General features: G+C 38.6%; 1 protein-coding gene across 4 annotated transcripts in view; it reads left to right on the forward strand.

Moving 5' to 3' along the window:
* Positions 1-21025, forward strand: part of LOC109202015 (salivary glue protein Sgs-3) — a 37977-nt gene extending 16952 nt beyond the window's left edge. Inside the window, exons 2-15 of one of the 4 annotated variants that reach the window (XM_025906712.1) lie at positions 7739-7804; positions 8113-8172; positions 8977-9054; positions 9167-9241; positions 9346-9436; positions 9694-9750; positions 10831-10863; positions 12137-12469; positions 13961-13978; positions 14143-14160; positions 15412-15506; positions 16824-16848; positions 17420-17467; positions 18967-19035. In XM_025906712.1, coding sequence (XP_025762497.1) covers positions 7763-7804; positions 8113-8172; positions 8977-9054; positions 9167-9241; positions 9346-9436; positions 9694-9750; positions 10831-10863; positions 12137-12469; positions 13961-13978; positions 14143-14160; positions 15412-15506; positions 16824-16848; positions 17420-17424 — 930 coding nt within the window. In that variant the 5' untranslated portion in view covers positions 7739-7762 and the 3' untranslated portion in view covers positions 17425-17467; positions 18967-19035. Of the gene's footprint in view, positions 1-7738; positions 7805-8112; positions 8173-8976; positions 9055-9166; positions 9242-9345; positions 9437-9693; positions 9751-10830; positions 10864-12136; positions 12470-13960; positions 13979-14142; positions 14161-15411; positions 15507-16823; positions 16849-17419; positions 17468-18966 lie in introns of all 4 variants that reach the window. The other 3 variants (XM_025906713.1, XM_025906710.1, XM_025906711.1) reach the window with 3 other exon arrangements.
* Positions 21026-23078: the final 2053 nt, after the last annotated feature.

Here is a 23078-nt window from a genome sequence, read left to right on the forward strand (position 1 = left end):
CTGCATCAGAATTTTACAGTTGTTCTTAATGTCCATCGCTGGTCTGCATGTCTATCAATTTCCCGTTGAAGAGCCGTGAGCTTCGCTGAGATCTTTCCCATATTCCGTTCCATAAGAACAGTCTGAGCACTTACAGCCCCTCCCAGTGCTTCGATCATCTCGGCCAGCCTTGTGGGGTTTTGAACAGCTGTAACCAGTTTGTTCAATTTTCGATAAGCCAGGACGAAGCGAGCTCCAATCAGAAGAACCCTGTTATCATGGTTCTGAATAGGTAGATGTCTTCTATGTCCTCAACCCATCCATCGTGTGTCCAGCTGGGAACGTCCCTCCAGGACACTGGGGCTCTCCCGAACCCAGACTCCTCGTAGAGAGGAGAGTGTCAGTAGCATTAAGGGGCCAGTTGATCAAATCCATAATTCTTCTTTAGGCTTTAGAGAGCAAGAATGAGACAGAGAGGCTTTCTGAGGGTTAGAGTTAGACGAGTTAGCACTTGCTTCTGCTTAGTCTAGTGTTTGAAATCTTTAATAATATTTGAGTCCTCTTAGGGTTTGACTTGCATGTAAAATCTAAATTCTAAATGTCTTTCATATAAGGAACATTTCGAAATTGTAGCCTATGGTCTTGGCTGAACTGGAGAACATTATTCATGCATTTGTCATGATGTTTTGATTTCTTTATTGACTTGTTTGCCAGCTTACAGGATTGTTTGTCACATTGCTTGTTACTGTGACACTGGAGGTTACGGGCACTAGAGGGTGCTGTGATATTCTGTTGATATCACACATTTGATCTGGCAGTCTGTCCAGTCGTCACACTCTAAGCTGGTTCATTAAAAGTACAAGTCCATCGTATGTATTGTATTAACTTACTTATAACTTTACTTATTATCCTTGAAGCGGAAAAGGGCCTTTCATAATATGCACTGCTGACAGGCAATGCCGCAGTTAGAGAGCTTGAACAGTTCGAACAACATGACATGAAAAACTCCCACACTATGGGAGAGTGGTAGGAACCATCACTCTTTGCAAGTCTGAGACTTGTCTACTCTGAGGTATTTCAGATGTCAAGTTAGGAGTAATTAGAAAAGCGTTGTTCCATTGCGCCCATCATGCAGTCTATCACTGGGGTGAATACTTTGATTCTGAACATTTGCTTGTTGCTCAGGTATTCATGCTGTCCAAGAGTAGAAGCAAGGAGACAACCTTTAAGTTTTGTTGCTTCCTGCATGGACTGTTTTGAGATGTGTCGGGATGATATGCCACTATTTTCACATCTGCACAATATCAGTCGACAGGTCATCAAAACAAGGATCAGTGCGCTAATGAACTGTTGAATCTTTAGGTGATTCAGCTTGATTTATAGCCTTAGACAGATCAACAGTTTTCGACTGAAGCATATCTGATTACATATTAGACCCACCCAACACTTTTCAAAAGAATGCAAAGCATACAACAGACTGGTTCAGAGTCCATTTGAACCAGTATTGCCCTACAGCTCTCTGAGCATTGCTTTCTCATGAGATATCTCTCAGCACACACAAAATAGCAGCCAACCTATCTGGGATATCCAGTCTTTAAATGATGACGTGATGAACCCTGCTTCCGGGCCCAAACTACTCTGCATTTAATAATCTTGTTTGCATCTGTGTTTGCATCTTGTTGTATTTAATCTCAACAAGCCCCTAAAAACAGGCAGTGATCACTGTCAGCCTCTCTTGGTTTTTATTACCACTGTTCATTTTAAAGCTCAGTTTTTAAAACCTTACATGTAACTACAGCCCAGCCCATGCAGCAGTATATTAATGACTAACCTGGTATTGTGGATGGATTATCTCAGTTGTTCTCCTGACTGTAGTTCGGTCCGTTTACAGCATCCTGCCATGCGACTGCATTTATCCCTAACCTTCGGGAACCCTCACGTTAACTTTTATTAAGTGGAAAAAAGTTAGCGTTCATCCTCCATCTTCACTGTGTTTATGTTATGCTAACATAGCCGTGTCGCCAGCGATCACGTAGCACATCATTATATACCAGCTAGCCAAACTTCAGTAACCCTACAAATGTTACTGCTGTTTGCTTTCCTGTCTTTATTTATGTTAGAAGTGATAGAAGAGCTGTACGTTTCTCTCAGTCAGAACATAGTATTTTATATTTAGATGGAAACTAGCGAGCTAACTTCCTGCTAACTTCTAACTCCGTTAATAAATTCTGTTTTCATGAATGCCTGGATGTTAAACTTAATTGTTACACCTGGTAGAGCAGCCACACTGATCATTTTATTACAGATAAAAGAATTTAGACAGTTTTTAACTCTCAGTGATGCCACAGTAATCGTTTGACTTAGGGACCTGCAGCTGAGTTTGGGTCCAGAGACGGCTAATGATGTCGGACTTAAAGACCGGATTGTGACATGCTATATGTCCAGAAGACCAATGTGGCACTGCAGTTCTCTTGGTGCCCCATTAAACATTTGTAACGAGAAGAAATTTGGATTTGAAATTTGAATCTGACAGACTTTGGACTGGATCTACTAAGAAAAGGGCAGAAAGCATACTTTTTAACTTCCTTTGTCTTTGCTTATACACCAGAATGTGACTCACTCATCACAGATGCTTCAGCCTACTCAGCAGCAGCATCCAGTTTGTCTGTGTCTTGACACCCCCAGGAAACTCATGTATGGCACCATTGTAGTAGTCTCTAACTATTTTCAGATTTACTGACCTTAAAAACTGACTGATTGAAAACTGTGCAACTATATTTTCCTCTGTGTACAGATATACTTCAACTATAAGTTAATAAGAATAAGAAAAACTTGAAAACCCATAATCCCCAAAATGCTTCTTCAGTAGTCATGGTAAGCAGTGGGACTGATGAGGACACTGAGTGAATATTGAGTAGGTCAGACTTTTAGAAGTACCCTCATGTCTCTTTGAAAACAAAGAGGTCACGTATCAGTTTGTGTAGTTAGTTTAAAAGCATGGGCCTGCTGAAAATTGCAAAAGAAATGTGTAATGTGCTTTGAGGACACTGCATACTCACAGCCTACTGTCCAAGTGTGTGGGGAGTTCACTGTGTGGATAATTTTGTCTTATGTAATAGGATACTGACTTTGGCTGTATAAGTTGGTTGCCTGTCCAGTTCGTGGGGTGTCCTGCCAACCCTGTTCTATGCCAGGAACTGCTGTTTTAATTTCCTGAGACCTGACATGAAAACAGAACTCACTGTCTTTCTTCCAATCGCAATATTCTCCTGAGAACCGAGGAAAAAGAATGGTTTGGTTTAATTTCCGCATACAAAAAAATTGCATTAACTTCAACATTGTAATTAAAAAGAAAACCTCTTTGTTAGTTCACTGCATTTCTAAAGCGACGCAATGCTCAATACTCATAATTCAAAAGATTATTATCATTTTTAGATGTCAGATACACAATATTTTCTTTTCCAAGATTTATTCAACTTCTGACATCTTAACATGCGGACCACTGGGAATAAGCTCAGGGAACTGTTTGTCCTCCCCTCTCTTCCTGGCTGTATTGTCTCTTTGGCTCAGGATTGCTTCCTCTGCTTGCCTCGGTTCAACTTGGACTCCTTCTTTTGCTTTGTCACCTCTTCCTGTTACATCATCCATACACACATCTGTTCAGTCTCCCTGATCCCTCCTCCTTGGGTGGAATTCAGATTGAACATGTATTTTATGTCTTCTATGACTATACGCAGGTTTCAGCCTATACTGCAGCACAACACAAGGTGAAATGATACACATCAACTGAGCGTTTCCCTGCCCTTCATGTAGAAAAATGTAAATGCTATTTTTCATGCTTTATCGAGCTGACTGCACTTACCTTTAAGCCATTCTCAGAGTGTGACAGTCAGCTGTCTTGCTAAAACCCGAAATGCCTGCAGTGCATAGCTATCACAATGTATATTTAAAAGGTGCTCTTACAACACTCATATGTCCCACTTCACGGGCCGCATTCTTCGGAGGCCGCATTTGAAGCCCGATTACGTCACAGCCAGGCCACAAATGCTTCCTTCATTTCCCCGAATTTGAAGGATGGGTCGGGTGTATCCTTCATGGCCCAATTTATCCCAGAATTTATAGCGCGGCCCAGCCGATTCCAGTTTCCAACAATGGTGGCAGCTACTTAGTTATAATATTACTCTTATTACTCTTTTCAAAATTTTATTAATCAAATTAATATTTTTATAATAATATAAAAATACTTTTCAAATGTGGCAATGGTGGAGGAGTGCAGCTAAACAGTTTGAAATATTACTCTTTCTGGGTCACAAAATAAACTTTTAACATATTTTCAGAGGTCTGTTACCCACCAGCTCGATAGCTGACCCGGGGTTTAAGGCTCATTAGAGCCACCGAGAACACCGGACTCCCAGCACACTGTTTTCAGACCTCCGTGGTCTTTCACTACTCAGGTTAAGCACGATATATAAGTCACAAAAATGTTATTGTTTGGCTTTTTTCAGTGTTTTATTTGTCCCTGAGTAAATCGGTTTGGCTGAGATTAAAGTAATAGTTTTCACACAGCTGAATAAACGTCAAACAGAAAACTGATTGAACTGAAGTGTGAGATGGACTCCAATGTCCACAACATTGTGTAGGGTTTATTTCTGGGATTTCGCACAACCCGGGATTCAAGTCATGATTTGGAATCAGCCCCCCCCCCCCCCCCCCCCCCCCTTTTGACAGGTTGTGTGTGAGACTTTAAATCATGAAACTGTAAATTATAAATTTTAAATTGTTATTGATCCCTGTATATTTATCTTCTTACTCTTCTTATATTTATTGTATGTTTACTTGCACTGCTGTAACTGGAGCCTCGTCGTCTCGTCTCTCTATATACTGGACTGTATATAGCGGAGATGACAATAAAGTTTACTTTGACTTCAGCAGCGAGCAGGCGCACCGAGGGCTCTCGCGCTCACTTTTCGCGTATAGAATTTCGAAAAAACATCGGTGCAAATTATAAGTCTGTATCATAATGTCCGGTGTTTTCGTGTTTGTTGGTTTGTTTTTATTTTGTTTTATTTTGCGAATTGGTTATTAGATGCTGCTCCAGCCAGCCAGTGAATCCCCCGCCGCCCCGCCCTCTCCTCCCTGTGCAGCAGGCACACCTTGCAAACGGAGGGCGCCCTTACTCCCAGCAAATGAGTGATAGAAAACCATCATGCCATCCCCAAAATGCGCTGGTGGAATGTCAGGGCAGCATGAGTATGAGCAACTTTTTGTTTTGTTTTTTTTTGCCGATGCCCGTGATGCCGCCCCCACCACGATGCTGCCCTGGGCAACCACCCATGTCGCCCATATCAAAAACCGCTACTGATTACAGTTAACTTTCATGAAATCAGCATCCTCAAAGGCAGTTGGTTTGCATAATGGATTTTGTATGACGCATCAAATCCTATTCATTCTCTCAACGACTTTCTAAATGGAAGTCGTTTAAAATGTGAACTCACAGGGCGTGCGTTTGCAAAGTACTGGCCAGGGAAACAAGTTGTATGATTAAACAAAACCAGTGGGTCTCATTTACTAACTAACGGTTGTAGAAAGGGAATGGTTTGATGATTATCTCAGTTATTCTTATTACCTTCAGATGATGGTGTGTTCTCCGTTGCCGTCTGTCTAACTCCCAATGAGGCAGCAACTTTTCCAGTAATGATGATCCACTGAGTCGATTCCTGCAGACATTCCCTTCTTAAAGTCAGTCTTATGTGGGTGTACACAAAGATCTCTGTTACTACCAGTGTTGGGTAAGTTACTTTAAATTAGTAACTTAGTTACATTACTAGTTACTTCTCTAAAAAAGTAACTCAGTTACTTCAAGTTACTCGTTACTTTCAAAGTAACTAGTTACTAGGGAAAGTAACTTTGGTTTTACTCAGAATTCTCTTGTTAATGTGTTGCTTCCGTAACTGGATACCCAGCCAGACTGCCAGTCTTCTAGCTTGCTTACTTGCCACAAGTGCACTGTGCCACCTACCAATAGAAAGGAAAAAATAATGTGCACATTTCCACGAGAGAAATCCCACGCCTGGACCGTCGTTGACCGCCGCCATGATTCTAGCCTGCTTTTTACATCCAACACAAAAACTGCAGTCGTGGTGCTTTTGATTGTACTCAGAACTTGGAAATTCTGCCTTCTGAATAGGAAGATGTAGGTAACACCAGACTGCAGATGAGCTGCATACAGAGCTGGACTGGGACAAAAAATCGTCCCGGGCATTTTGACTAGAGACCGGCCCACCATTATAGGAAAAATCATAAAGCCTTTGAATGAAAACAAACACTGTTGTGACAGTGATGTACACTGTTCTGATGGTATATATGTATCAATCTATCAATTGTTTGTTGTAAGACTCAGATAATTATTTTTTTAAAAGCGAGACATTTTAAATGAGAATAATAAAGAAAAGTATTTCCTTGTGCCCCCCTTTCCCTGTTAATGCCCTACCTGGCCCCCTGGCAACACTTTGCTAGACTCGCCCCTGCACAGTTACCAGCTGTCAGCTACGTAGAAAAGGATCCTGGTGTTATTTGTCTCTCAGAAACAGTTCATAACTTCCCTTCAACTCATTCATGTCACCTAAAAGGTAAACCTGTTTCTCCATCACCTGTTCAGCTCTGATGATTCAGTAAGGACATCTCCTGGTTTCATCTGCATGTTTCCCTCTCACCAGATAACCAAACCGACATCATGACCAGCAGCTTTACAGCTGTGGCTCCAGCAAACATCAGCTGATACTAGAAATTAATATTAAATAAATTCTAACAACAGCTGATCAAGCTTAAACGTGCTGCTGTTGTTTAACGCGACATCCGCTGGTTTCCTCTTTCTGGCGCAAAGTGGGCGATAAATAAACAAGAGAGAAAAGCCGATCAGCTGATCATTGATCAGTTTCGTGATTGAAGTAGAAACGGGAGAGAATGAGAGAAGAAGAGGCAGCTGTGCAGCTTCAGCTTTGTGTCTTTTTCATTGTAGCTGAAGTCCGGGACAAACTGTGTTCCTTTTCACCTCAGTACGAAACGCGTAATATTTTCTCTGAATACCAGACGATTCTGTTTTTTACGGGATGGTTGGCAACTCTAATAATTAATGTATGAACAAAATAAAGTTCAACATCAGTAACATAGCACCCACCCAGCTGTATAGAAACTCCGTCATGCTAGCTAGCACGCAGTACGAAAATGTCAGCATACCGAAAATAAACTCCACCTAAACTTGGTTTATATCTGACTCAGATAGACTGCAGGTCATAACTTCTTACCTGAAGTTCAGTTCACCTGACACTCGGACTGGCGGCAGCTTCGGGTCTCTCCTCTTGCCTCCCTTTTCCTTCATCCACCTGCTGGCCTCCACCACTTGCTAATGTTATTGAATCTGTGGAAGCTCCGCGATATCCACCACACGAAGTAACGAGTAACGAGCCTATCTAAATCCCAGTAACGAGTAACGAGCCTATCTAAATCCCAGTAACGAGTAACACGTTCCTGATTTTGGCATAATAACTAGTTACCGTGCTCGTTACCACAATAATAACGTAGTTACTGTAACGCGTTACTTAATAACGCGTTAGTCCCAACACTGGTTACTATAGCCGTATGCTGTTTGTAATCAGGTTTTGTTTTATTATTTTTTAAATCTTCTGTGTGTCTATGTGTCCATAATATACCATAATATACCATAATATACCTTTCTCCTGCTTTTTTTATTTCACTGTAGTTTGCAAAGACCACAGAGGGCATCATGACGTCACACGGCTGTTATCTCTGCCTGTTGCTTTTAAGTGTGAGTGTTCTCTTTGCAGTTTTACTCAAATTGCTTTTATATAAGTGCTGTAAAATGTGCTCTTGGTGATCCGCACATAATAGTTTCAAGGGGAGCTCGAATGTTTTAGATGTAATGTTTTGTTGATTACTGTAACTTCTGATTTTACTAAAAAGCTATGATACCTAATTTACTCATTTGTAATTTTTTTGGTAGCCTGTCCTTAAATTTAGATCTGCATTAGTGTAGTTTATATAGTATCATACAAGTTATGTTCATTATAAGGTGGTAATTCTGTCCGTGTAATTAAACAACCTTTTGTCTACCAGGTAATCCTGATCGAGCCATCAAAAGCAGGCTGTTGGGACTACTTCAAAAAAGCAGACTGGGTAAGAAAAAAAACGTTCTTCTCCCTAATTATTTAATTCTTTAATAGGCCGATCTCTAATGCTGGGTGACAAGGGTGCTAAGATAAAAGGTAATATGAGGATGATATAAATTTAGGCCCCAAAACAACAAATATTCAATGACTGTAATGAGTTTTTTTCTTCTGTTTAACTGCATTATGCTGTTATCTATATCTTAGAAGCCAATAGGCTACTTTAAAAGTTGCCATATTTAAATTATCTGTAAAGATTTTTGGTCTGTCAAGTGTGGAAATCTGCGTCTGTTTCAGTGTGTAACACATGTGTGAGCTCCAAGTTAACAGTTTTTACTTGTTGTCAGTGATGGAAAAAAGACATTTTTAAGAACCTGTGGTGGGCTCAAGGTCAGAGATTGTAAGCTTTGTATGCAATCTGTTGAGAATATAAAACAACAAAGGTTTAGTAAGTTGTACATTAACCTGACTTTTTTTAAAGTAAAGATATATGATACAAAAACGTCCTGGTGCCTTTGGTGACATTTTTTGTTTCCATTTTCTTGTAATTCTGAATGATTAGATTTAAAGTTTTTATTTAAAACAATGAAATGACAGACAAACCAAACAATCAGATTTGGGTGTTGGGATCAGGTTTTTGACAGCCGGCAGCCCTCTGGGAGCCTCCAAGCCCAGCAGATTTGTGTTCTGGCAGCCAACATATTTCACTCTCTTTGGACTTTTTGCAGATTCATTTGTGAAAATCACTGACTAATAATAAACAAGTATATAACTAATGATGTCTTTTGCTTCTTTACCATCTCTCTGTACTTAGAAGACAAAGGTAACAGATGACCTCCCAGACAATATTCCTGTCAACATAATAAATGCCACCAAAATGAACAAGCCCGAGGTAACTTTGTGAAACGTTGTTTAAAAACTTGGAAATGTATTTAAATTTATGTTGGAGTGACTTATATTTTATAAGTGGAATATTTGGTAAATGTGCCCTTGTTTCATTGCAGGACATCATTGTATATAGTATAAGCGAAAACTGTAATCGAAGCAAAGAAACCTGTTTTCTACTGGACTGTTTTAAGGCAAGTAAAAAAATCTAATCTCTTTCAAGTTCTGTTTGTTGTTTTCTACTCCTGGTCAGGTTAAACAAGGGTTATATCTGATAAACATGTTGTTTGTCCTGCAGGATATACCGACATGTAAAAGGACGGATCAGAACACCAATGTCCCTTTCTACCACTTCATGTGCTTGACAGATATAGCCAAGCGTCTACATGGTATCACCTCATTTTGATACTTTCAGCTGTGGTTAGTTTAAAGACTTGCTGCTTGAATGTCTTTGTGAGAAGCAACACTGTGACACCGACTGTTGTAACGAGCTTAGAGGTTTTAGAAATTCAGAGAAAGTAAAGGAGCAGGTCTTTTTCAAACTGTAAAACATTCTGATGATGTTCTCAAATGTGGATCTCCTACAATAAACCTAAAATTAACTTCTGGTTCTTACTGCTAACATTTTTCTTCTTTTTCACCAAAGACAAAACAAAAGGAGAACCACGAAAACCCACTGCAGAAGAAGTCTGTAACGTGTACGGTAAGTACACACACACAGGTCTGGGTATCGTCACTGATTTCTATAATCGATTCAATTCCGATTCACAAGGTCCCGATTCGATTCGAAATTTTGCCTCAGACAGTCAGAAATATTATAATTTTGATCATTTATCAGTACTGACACTTGTGAGACTTCATCAGAATTGTGAGCATCACAGCAGATGCCTTTGTGTCAAAGTAACTGAGGATAAAACAGAAAAACATGAAGGAGATTTTCCTGACCTGGCTTTTTATAGCAGATAACCTTAAAAATATTCTGCAGTAGATCAAAAACTGAAATCAGCATATGAACATTACCTGATGCTGCTGAGCAAAGTTACAGAGGTTTTATTAGAAGCACAGCTAAGCATTTTGCAATTTGGTATAATTTTAAAAAGTTTAAATTTCTTCGGTATCGACCTGCAGAAGTGAGACTTTCTTTTCACAGGTAATTTTTGAAAAAACAAACAAACAAAACAAAACAGCAGCTGACAGTGCTGTACACAACAGTAGACTGGTGCATAATAAGCAAGCGAATAATGCAGAAAGCAGAGATTTGAGATGGGAAACTGTCATTGAAGTACACTGAGAGAGAGAGAGAGAGCTGTGCAGGAAGTGTGATTTTTATCGTGGTGGAAGCAAAACAGCAAAAGTCAGAGGGAATAATGACGATGTTTATCAAACGTGAAGCGTAGTTTTGATCTTCTTTTGCTGCTGCTTCAGTGAATTTTGGTTGGAGAGAGACAAAACCTGCAGCATCAGAATCTGTGACATGTCCGCTTTCAGCCCCAACAGCGTGTCTGTGTTAGTGTAGTCGGATGAGAAAGCCGACATCTCACAGATTCTGATGCGTCAGGTCGGCACTTTGTGTTTACGTCATTGTAAGCATGTGTATCCATGCTGCTATTGTGTCTGTCAGTGTGGAGATGTGTGTACAGGTACTGAAACCTACATCCACATTTTCTGTTGTTTTGTTTCGGTTTTAAACAATGTGTGTCTGGGATGTTTTACAGTGTATTGACTTTAAAATTCACAACCTTGCTTGTCTTCATATTTTTCTCTTTTTTTCTTTTTTGTTTAGAAAAAGTGTGTAAGCGAGATTCTCCCAACCCAGGTAGGAAACACATTTTATTAATTAATGCTGAAACAGTGCATGTGTGTGTTTTGCTTCTAGCTGATGTCAGATCCTAGAAATCACACTGACTGCTGCACTGCTGCTGTTCACCATCTTAAAAGCTACTCCAGCTCTTTTCATTTAATTACCATTTTTATTAATATTTATTTCCCCACTTGCTTGAATCAGGCTTTCACTAAACGTTTTTTGTTACTTCATGCGTTATGGACAGACTGCTGTTCTTTTTGCAGCTTTTCAGGTAAATATCACTTTAAAGGTACAGGAAAGAAGATTTACAACTGTTATGCAGATATGCAGAGAGATGTTTTCTGAAGGGAGCCAGGACAATTTACTTTAAAAAACTCCTAAAAAACCCCCCAGTTGACCATCATACAGCCATAAACTTTATATTTGATCAAGATTAGCTATTAAACGCAGAAAAACAACAACAACAAAGTGGGTTCTTCGTGTTTGACTGAACAAGAAATTTCTTTTCACTTCTAAAAGAGGATGCACACACATACAGTGCTACTTATATTTTCCATTTTATTGCAAAAGACAAATATTTTTTTTGCTTTGGAAATTGCTGTTTAGCAGATGGAAAAAAAAGACATTTTTTCCAATGATTGGCAGCTGCTGCTGTCTTTCTATTCTTTGCCCAAAAAGGAGATTAAAAGCAGTCAGACTCCATCCAAGGACACACCTGGAGGTATATTCAAGAAAAATGTTTAAAGAAAGCTCAAAGGTTTTTTTGTTTGTTTTTTGTTTTGTTTTTGTTTTATGTAAATATCCTGACTTTAAAGAAACTTTGAGTTTCACACATGGGCGAAATACATATTTGATCATATTTCCTAAGCATTATCTGTTAAGATTAACATTTTGAAACATTTCAATATTTTCAAGTAAGCTTTTCTTTGTGTTGCGCTAGAGAACACCAAACTGTTGTAAAATAGCTAAATAAACATTTTGTAACAGAAAATTCTAGTTTTTTAAGTGAAGAATCTGGTCTTTTCAAGTGCAGAATAGTCATTTGCAAAACAGTGTCATGTTTTAAATGTACTGGTCAGTGTGCAGCCCTTCAAAGAAAGGTCCTCTGTGTGATCCCTACAGACGGGTATACAGGAAAATCCCAGGCAGTTTCTGAAGTTCTCACACCAACCTGTTAAATTACCCAGTGGTTTAGATACTTAAGTTTCCTGTACCTTTAAAATCCCTGTAATTACATTTATTAAACCACATTTGTGTTTACTCAATCCACCTCCTCCAACATCAGCAGCAAAAGCGACAACACCAACAGCCTGTACTACTACAACACCAACCACAGCAACAACAAATAAGCCAACATCGACACCTTCTGCAACAACAACAAGAACCACAGAAGCAACAACAAATAAGCCAACATCGAGACCTTCTGCAACAACAACAACAACGACAACAACAACAACAACCACAGAAGCAACAACAAATAAGCCAACATCGAGACCTTCTGCAACAACAACAACAACAACAACAACCACAGAAGCAACAACAAAAAACCCACAAGTATCAGCAGCAGCAGTTTCAATAACAACTCCATCATCCCCAATGAATTTACAACAGAAGGATGGTAAGTTACATCAGTGATTAATGATCATTCTGACAACGTATTCAGCTGCAGCTGAATCACCCATCCAGTAAAGAGAATTACATAGCATGCATAGCTAATGTCCTGGTAAGGGTAATAATAATAAAAACTTTGAGTCTAACCAACATGTTTTCTCCACTCACTTTACCTCCACTGAGTCTCCCTCTTGAAATAATGCAATAATGCTTAGATTGTGAGAAAACATATATGGATCTATTGTTGTCCCCACCAATAACTCATAGATGCATGAGCCTACACCTTTACTTTTGTGAAAAGATATCACACTACTAGTTAGGATACCCATAATGCTTTCTTCTTCATTTTAAAAAAATATTTTCCAGAATTTTGCTAATGAAATTACTTTTAATGGAAAGTCTCTTTAATTTGAAAGACCAGCAGTTTCATACCTTATGCACTTGGCCATTGCAAGGAATGCGAGTTAAAGGCACTTTATTGCACTTTTTTTTTGCTATCCAAAACTCTATGCTGCACCAATCTATTGTGTTGTCTTTCTTGATTGTTAGAATGTCTCAAAGTTTAAAAACAACAACAACTAAAAATTCTGACTATCAAACACTGCTGAAAAAAATTTAGCAATATATGATTTTTTTCAGAGAAAGACCATTTCTGCCACTTGTATCTTCAGTTTAGTTCTTACGGTCACCACCCAGAGCTCGTGACCGGAGGTGAGGGCGGGAACGTAGATTGGCGGGTAAATTGACAGCTTTGTTTTTGTGCTCAGCTCTCTGTTGTCTCTCAGCATGACAGACTGGTACAGCGTCTGCATCACTGTGGACACCACCCCAATGCGTTTGTCAGTGTCTCAGTTTCCTCTCCACTCACTTGTGAACAAGACCCTAAAACCTGCTCTCATTGGTGAAAAATACAGGGTGCCAGTGGTGAACCTGCCAGTTCTGTTATTTTATGGCAAATTCGGGCCCTCAGGCCATGAAGTCTGTTTCTGATTGTTTGGTCAGAGACATTCACACCAGTGGCCTGCTCGAGATCATTTTGTAGCCTGGCAGTGCTCATCTTGTTCCTCCTTGCACAAAGGAGCAGATACCGGTCACGCTGATGGGTTAAGGACCTTCTAAAATCCTGTCGAGCTCTCTCAGAGTGACTACCTGTCCTAGAATCTCCTCTATGCTCTTGAAACTGTGCTGGGAGAGATGGCAAACCTTCTGGACTATCTGTGTGACCTCTGTAGGGTTCAGGCATCCCATCATGCTACCAGTAATGACACCAGTGTCCTCCAGCTGTAAAACCATTCCTTTTTGGGGGGTTGTCTCATTGTTGCCCCTCTAGTGCATTGTTGATTTCATTAACACCAAGCAACTGAAAATGACTAACAACCTCCTCTGCTACTTTCCTGACCACAACAATGTCCCACAAGTTTAACTGACTTGATGCTGTACTCAGATTAAAAAGGGGTTTGTGCTGTTGTACTTGTATAGTCTTTACTTTCTTTCACAGAAACATTTCAGGGCGAAAGTAAGTTTATTTAAAGATACTTTTGATACTGAAATAAACAAAGAATGTAGTTTATAGTTATACTATATTACTAGTATAGTTTTTCCTGACTTTTTTTTTGTTTTTGCTCTGATGTAATGTGTTCATTTGCATTGCTCTCATACAGTCTTTCCTTTCTTCCATAGGTGCTGAAAAAGAGAAAAGTAAGCTTGTTTTATTCATAAATTTTTTTCTTACTTCAGTAAAATGTATATGGACAATTTTGTTGTAGTACCAAACATGCTTTAATGAAACTGGTGAATTCAAGAAGCGCCCAAGCAATCCCCCACTTTGAAAAAGACCCATCAAATTCTTAAACTAAAAATAATTTTTAAAATAATAAAACTAATTACAGAATTTTGCACTATCTCGATGCATGCTCAGTCATCCAGGTAAGTAATTCACCAAAAGTTGATTCTGTTCATCTGGAAGTAGCGTCCTGCCCAAGCGAAAACCCGTAGTGATCCCGTACGTGTCAGGAGTATCGGAGAAGTTGAGACGCATTTTTTCTAAACACTGTGTCTCTGTGGCTTTTGAACCCCAAAACAAGCTGCGCCAAAAATTGGTCCACCCCAAGGATCGGGTCCCCCGACACAAGCAGAGTAACATAGTGTACGCTGTTAAGTGCCAGGAGGATTGCCAGGATTTATACATCGGGGAAACCAAACAACCTCTGGCGAAGCGGATGGCACAGCACAGAAGAGCAACCTCATCAGGCCAGGACTCTGCAGTCTATTTACACCTACAGGCCAGTGGACACTCTTTCAATGATGAGGATGTACACATCCTGGACAGGGAGGAACGCTGGTTTGAGCGCAGAGTCAAGGAGGCCATTTACGTGAAAAGGGAAAGACCATCTCTGAATCAAGGAGGGGGCCTAAGGGTACATCTGTCGCCATCTTACAATGCTGTGATTGCAGCCATTCCCCAACTCTCAGTGAATGGTACTCATGGCCATTGATCAGTGGTTGTTGATCAATGGTCATGAGAATTTGCATAATTAAGATTAAGGAACTGACCTCCCAGCCCATTGTTCCTTCAGTGGGCTGGTTTCAGTCATTATGCAAATGTACTGTTTATAAGATTGTGGAAACCTGCAGTCAGCTGAGACTGAAGAAGTAACGAAACATTTCTCCCACAAATGCTACGTCCAGATGAACAGAATCAACTTTTGGACATTTTGCACCATGTTTTAGCGCTTTAAAAAAACACAACTGTACAGTATGTACTATATCTATAAAATACAATATAGTATAGTTAAATATAAAAAGTTTTCTGGGCCCTTTTTGGAGCCTTTTCTGTTAGAGCACAATTTCTTAATAGCCCAACAATTTTTATTCATGCATAAATATGTGTTATCAAGAGACTGTTTTTTTTTTTTTAACTTAATAGATATTCAATCTCTCCTTAAACAGCCATACATATTATAATAGGTGTCCTTATCTTCACCAACTTCCTTTGCCCGGTGGGTGTTTACATGTACATGCGGAGGCTTCAAAGGAGTAACGAGGTGAGTGGGAGCTCAGATGTGGTTAAAGCAGTGATATAAGGATGTACAACTACACATTTAATCCATATTTAATATGAAAGTCAGTAGTGCAGTTTCAACAGTATTCTCTCAGTTTTTTTCTAAATCATAAACAAATGCTGCTGTAGTACATGAAAGAAATCTTCCAGCATGGATAAATAAATGTGTAAAATTACAGAAAAAGGAGAGTAATTCCCATAAATTCACAAAAAATTCCAGTTTTCAAATACCCTCTCTTCCTTTGTGGAATTGAAATTTACAGTAATACTGAAAAGGAGGAAATGTGATGTTTTTTTAATGGTTATTATTTAACTGTTATTTAATTACTTTGTTTTGTGCATTATGATAGCAAGGTCTTTATCAGTAGAAAAAATTGTGAAAAGCTATGACAATACAGTAAAACGTCAGAAATCTGAAACTTCTCCGTGTGTGATACCTGTGGCTTAAAGAATACAAGGGCAGCATGTACCCAGACATATTGTTATTCATCAGAATCAGAAGATCAATTCTATGGCGTTATTTTTGTGCCACTATTCTGAGCGCACGTAAAAAAAAAAATTGAGCGCACGTAAAAAAATTTTGCAGGTGCAAGTGTTGCATTTTGAGGAGAAATTTATTTTGAGTGAAGAAAAGCTAAATTTGAGTGAACAAAATTCATTGCTGTGTGCAAAAAATGTATTTCAGTGTTTGCTATTATCCACACACACACACACACACACACACACACACACAATAGCAGCCCCTTTCGATCAGTTTTTGCATTTGCTTTTTTTTTTTTTTTTTTTTTTGCGCCTGCTCGTAATGTGTTGCTTGCGCTCTCAACATTTCTGCCCATGCGTGCTCAACTCTTTCTGTACACCGTTATATTTGTGCCACAAAACCAGCCAATCACAGACTTGGATGCAAAAAAATCTGATTGGCTTTTTTGGTCTCCAATCAGCTCGAAATGACGAAATGCAATATCCCAGAATCCATTTCGTCCAAAACTCAAACGAGGCAGTGGTGGAGGAACACAGAGTGGTGGAGTTTGAACTATTAATCTTTCTGGATCACAAAATAAACTTTTAAGATATTTTCATGCGAGAATGTAGCTGTGTAAACTTCAAATATATTTTTTTTTACGTGCGCTCAGAATAGTGGCACAAAAATAATGCCATACAATTCCTGTATAATTTCTGTGAGAACATGAGTATGACAGAGTATGTGTTAAACTTTATGTAATAGCACAAATTTGTCACTTTGATGAGGAAATTAACGTTGACTTTGGCTTTTGTCTCATTTCTGCTTCCGATTCCAAAGAACAGAGGAACAGACAATGACAACGGTACAGATATTTTTGTAGGCTGTGGATGCTAACTCACTGACTGAAGCTCTGAGAATTAGGATCCAATTAAAGTTGCAGTTATTTGATAGCATGAAGTGAGAGGGGTGGGCTCTTGCATGTCTCCTCTATTATAAGGGGATAAAAAAGATCTGAAGATCACATCATATCATAAATATTTATGAAAGGATTTTCATGAAAGCCTAATCCCTGTGCTAGATGGAATGAAGTTTAAACTAGATTTTTAATGACAAATGCAGATAATGGGAACTAAAGGTGCAAAAAAACTCAGATTTCAGTGACAAACCTTCCAACCAGAGTGTAACGGCTCGTGTTTACTTAGGACACTGTCTCTCTTTTAATATAATTCTTAATCTACTTTGAAATGTTTTCAACTCAGCTATTTGTGACTGATTCTTAATTCTTTATTATAGTCTTACTTGCTAATAAATTTCAGTAATAAGAACAACAGAAGTGATTTGTCTATTTCTTAACATTTGTGGAGAGTCCATTTTGTGTTAAACTCTGGTCAGGGTGTTTGTGCTTTAACAGTATTATTTTCTTCTCTTTTTAGCGTAACATATTTCGCAGCGACATTGGAGAGGGTTCCATTTTATTAACGGTAATTTTTACTGTACTACTACTTTCATAAATGGTGCCTTTAAAAGACTTAATGTTTCACACATGTGGTTTCCTTGACTGATGGTTGCATTAGACCAGAATGGAAACACAGCCTTGACTGATTTAATAATAAGCTTGCTTTTTTGTCAGAAGGCATCAAGTTGTAGCTACTAAAATGTTCTTTTCCAACAGCTCTTGAAAAAAAAAAAGAATCCAGGTCTGTTTATGAGCTCGATACTGGACTTCTCTCTGCTGGGAAGAAATGCACAGTTCACTGGGTTAAGTTTCTTTTGCGAGGAGCTGAAAAGAAAAGTGATAAAAGTTGAACAAAAGTAGCATTTTCTTTTTTTTTTTTGTGGCCAACAGTTTTATGTTGAAAAGTAATCTACATGTTTTTGCATTGTGAAATTCAGTAATACACCATTCAGAAATTAGCTGACTTTTGCAAGTTTTTTACTAGTGTCTATTCAAACATGGGACATTTAAAAAATATATATTTTTTAACTAGTCAGCACGCAGACATTTTTTTTAATATACCAGTCCCAAATTACAGATCCTGGTTTATTTTGATGGTAAGAAAGGCCACTGAAAATTTCAGTATGTAGTATGTAAAGTATGTGTGATATTTAAACCTAAAATTCTACAGAATTTGAGATGAATGACTCTCTACCAGTTTGGTCAAGAAGAGGGTTCAAATATCCAGCCATAAGACGGTTCTTGGCTATGGAAAGCACCTGGTTTATGTGGCTAAAGGACATTTACATTAATATTGATAGGGGTGGTTGATCTATATATTGGAGCATGCATGTATAATTCTGACACGGTGCCGATTAGAGAAAATCCAAAATAAATTCAAACTTTTGCACCAAATTCTTGTTTTCATAAAGTTATAAAAGATGTATGCTTTTATAACAGTCCAAAGAAATCATTAAAAGCCCCAAATTTCCACAACGATGCAAAAAAAGATTTATGCCACATGACTTTCAACACAGACATTTTGTTTGACGCATGGATTTTAAATGTACTTTCACTTACTGACTACCTCTGTTTCTGTTGTATTGGCTGATACATGGAGGTCTAAGCAACAAAACTACTCAGGTTTTGGAAAAGATCACAGTTCAAATACACAGCCCAGGATGTAAAGCGAACTCTACTCCGCTCCATTTGAAAGCTTACCCAAAGATATGGACTACTCAGCCATAACTTTGGGACTGATAAGAGCTGATTACAGCCAGTCATTCTGCCACAGAGACCCTGGACATTTTCTCTAACAGGCTGTAAACATGCTCAAGGGACCTGATTAGAGCAACTGCAGACTGGGGACTGCAACGGTGGCTTGACTTTTCAGCTGCCTGGGTTAGATTCTTACCCAGCTTAGCTGTCGTCCCCCTCGTGCATCTATAAGTGTCCAGTCTCAGTTTGTTTGTTTCACAAGTCAAGCAAACACTTGACTTGGTAATGCACAGACTAAACAGTTCTCTCTTTTTCTTTATCATACAGACACCTGAAAGTTCCATCATCATAAATTCACCTGAAACCACCATAATTGAAAGCCCTTGCCCACACAGAACACATCTTTAGAAGTTCTGGACTGATGAGAAAATCTTTTCTAAATTTGGCCATCGCAGAATCTGGGTACGAGGATCTGCTCTACACAGCTTGTTAACACTCCAGATGAAGTAAAGGTGGTCTGTGAATGCCTCTGAGCCCAAAGGTGGATAAACTTGTGAAGAATGTGAAGAAGAGTGAGACCGAACAAGCCACAGCATGCCTATTCATGTAACCGCTCTGCAGTCTCAAATCAAGAAGGTTTTGTGGATTACCCCAGCACCACGTCCAAGAAATAAACTGTCCGCCTCATGTAAAATGTTTTACTGCTGTGCTGGTTTTAAGTGACCAAGGTCTTCCCAGAAAAACTACACCGGGCTAGTTACATTAGGATGCTGATGAGGGAGTCTGTTTTAACACAGGCAATAAAGAGTTGGGTTTTTTTGGTCATATTAAGAATAATTTGAGACACAAAAACACAGATTACCCATGTGGTCTGTGAACGTATAAAGTGTGTTAAAGTGTTGTAGAAGTGTGCAGAACACTATATTAGGTGTGACTGCAAAACAAAGTTGTAATGTTTATATAGCTAATGGACTAATTCTCTTTGTTTATGTGTACATATTTGGAAAAACGTTCTTTTCCATGTATATATTAAGTATATTGTGATAAAGATTCGAGGGAAAAGCTAAAGGTGCCTGAAAACGATTGGAATATTATTTTCTTTTTAATTGCATAATGCACATTTAGCTAAGCCACCATAAGAGAATTGATCTTTTTACCTTTTCTAAATTAAAGCCAGCTGTGCTAGCTTTAATCCTAAAATGCGATCTTATCTGTGAACAGTTGTTCTAGAGAAGTTCTCACCATAGAATCTTCACACATGCATTTCTACTGTGTTTATGTTTCATGGAAGCAGAAATAGAAAATTCCCTACCACAACGCATTTACTATATTCACAAATCACCGCAAAAACAAACAGTTTCTTCTGCCCTTTTTCATTTTCACACTGTCACGTTATTTCACTTGCACATTTGTGTAAGTAACCCAAAATAATATCTTGACTGTCCCTCACATATGGAAGAATGTAGGCATGGTTCTGTGTTTTGAGTGTTTGCCTTTCGATGCATTTGTGGAATATATTTTAGTTTTTGTATATGTATAAATTAATTTTTTTATATATTTTTTAAGCCAACCAGTTTATTTATTGTGTTTGTGACAGACTGAGTAGGAGTATTTTTTTTCGAATGTATAGATGTGAGTTTAGACAAGCATCTATGATTGCTGTACATACTCCTTGGTGTGGAACAAAAATGACTGAAAAGAGGAAAAGGAAAAAATGTAAGGGGATAATAACGTCATTGGTTGGCACAACTGACACAACGGACCTGGTGAACATATCTGAGCACAGGAGCTACACACAGTCCAAACTGGTGCTAAGTAGGCCAGACTTTTAAAGTGTATAAAAAGCTATATTTAAAACCAACAAATAAATAAGAAAGGAATAAAAATGAAAAATACTTCTTTAAATGACGACAGTCACATTAAAAGAATCATCTACACAGTTTTACCATCTGCATGTCACATTTTCACTGACTGTACTAGACTGGTTTTGTCTGTTTGGCACCAATGCATTTGAAGGTGAAGTGTATCGGTGTATATATGTGTGTGTATATATATTTGTTGTCTGACATACAAAATATATATAACTGTGCTTCATTATAATACCAGCATTGGATACCTGGAGTACCCGCTTGTGGAAGGAAGACATTGTGGCAATATTTCATGTTGTGAAAAGGAGCCTGAGCAGCTAAGCTAATGGTGACCTCTGCATGTCTACTTCAGTCCATTTTTTGGTATTGTCTGTATTTTATATAATGTGAAAAAATATATAAATTTGCCAGGTAAAAAACACTGTGTTGAATTGCTGAGTTAAATAATCAGTGTGTTCTCATGGTATTTGTAGAACAATGCTTCAGCGAGATGTTGATATAAATTAACCTACAACGTATCACTATCCTTTGCACTTGCATTTTTCTTTCCAGATCTTCATTTCACAGATGTCTTTTTGGTGCCTGGTTTTTGCAAATAAAGGACCTTTTCGGCTTTAAAAGCTTTGCTTTTGTGTTGTACTTCTCAACACAGGTCTGACGTGTCCAAAGCATTATGTGGCAAATAAACTTAATAAATCAGCCTTCTTACAAAGACACCCCCTGGACATTAAATGACAGGTAATCTGGTCTTGCTTTGTTTGTTGTTAATGGTGTTCCATTGTGTGTGTGTGTGTGTGTGTGTGTGTGTGTGTGTGTGTGTGTGTGTTTTCTTTTGCAATCCAGATGTCATGTTACTACACTAGCAGTGTGTTTGCGATCACAGTTGTGCTGAAAAATGAAGCTGTTGCCAATCAGACACTTTCCAAATGTCGCTGGATGGTGGATCTCAATCTGACACTACTTTTCTGTGTTCATGATTTCACTGATTAGCACATCAGCCTCATCAGTGTTGGGTGTAATCAAATATTTTTTTTTAGTAATGCAATAAAGTAACACCTTACTGTACTAGATTCAGTAATAACATTACAGTTATGACTATGTTGTTACTTATGTTACAAAGGCTCTTCAGCTTTCTAAATGCCGGGCATATATAAAGAGAAAAAAAATAAAACAAACAGCTCCTTTTAGTTTGTGTGGAGGATAATTGTGGATCAGTGCAGTGATACAGCTTTTAAGCAGTGGCAATATGGACATTACTGTTATTTTTATTGCACAAAATGGCAACAGCACGATGGTACAGCGGAAAATGTCCAGGCAGAAACAACCACATTATACTGCTAACACAACCCTGACCCCTTGCAAAGGATCTGCAGAGATTGCAGGGTAACACAAAGTTAGAGAAGAAGCTAGAGTAATGATAAAACTCAATGAATGCTAACTCCAGCCCCACAGCCAGACCCTGAACTTCAGCAGGTAACAAAGGCAGTGATGAGCAGTCAGTGCTTCCTCTCTTTCCTCCTGCTCGTGTTTCTAAAATAGAATCACTGAGCTGGTTTTCAACTTTGCGTTGTGCTGTCGGGCAGAAAACTTTCTCTCTAAGCCAGAAAGGAATGAAGAGGAACATAAACATGTAAAGAAAGCTCTCAAAACTTGATTATCCCAACTGGACCCTCATCAAATAAGGGAGGATGCACAGAAAGAAGGTCAGACATCAACTAGGAAGAAGCAGAATAACAGCAACATTGGCATTCCTTATGTAGCAGGTTTGTCTGAGAAACTCGGGAGTACTTTTTCCCAAGGACGGGATCACAGTGCACTTCAAACCCAGCCACAGCTGGCGACAAAAAGTGGTTCACCTCAAGGACAAAACTCAGGAACGTATTGTATTCTGTGCAGTGCAGCGAGGAGTGAAAGGATTCATAGATCAATGTTAAATGGCTTAATAAACAAGTAAATTCTGTTGCTAGAACATTACGTGTAAAACCATCCACCTGCAGGTATCATAGAGTGTGTTTGTCAGAGCTGAAAAAGTTATTTCTTGATTCAGCAGATCTGACAGTAATCGTGTCCTGTGTGTAGCGAGCGAAACTGACCTCAGCTTTCCTAAAATGCGGCTAATCATAATTCATATTAATTTGTGATTTAAGAAGGTGAACAAATACCTTTTCACATAGTGCTAGATACATTTCTTCAGTTAGGTGTCATTCTTCAGTTACGTGCACTCTGAGCGGATAGAAAGGAGAAAAAGGGAAGAAATGGCAGACTGGGCTACAGCTGTTGAGGAATGAAGATATAGACTACTTTTTTTTAATTGCTTGAAAGAACAAGAGCATAATGTTAATTCCAAACTGCATCCAGAACAGAAATAGCTGTTTTATGCTGATAACAAAAGTTCAGCTTCAGAAGGGTGGAACAACCTGAAGAATCTAAACTTTAAAGCAACCAGGAACTAAGAACAACACAGGACCAAACACAGCAATATATATATATATATATATATATATATATATCCTAAGCAAGCCAGAAGATATTAAAAAAAACAACTTGAAAGGCCATTACTGGAAAAGATGG

The sequence above is a fragment of the Oreochromis niloticus genome, linkage group LG4 (genome assembly GCF_001858045.2).
Source record: "Oreochromis niloticus isolate F11D_XX linkage group LG4, O_niloticus_UMD_NMBU, whole genome shotgun sequence".
NCBI classification, from domain to species: Eukaryota; Metazoa; Chordata; class Actinopteri; order Cichliformes; family Cichlidae; genus Oreochromis; species Oreochromis niloticus.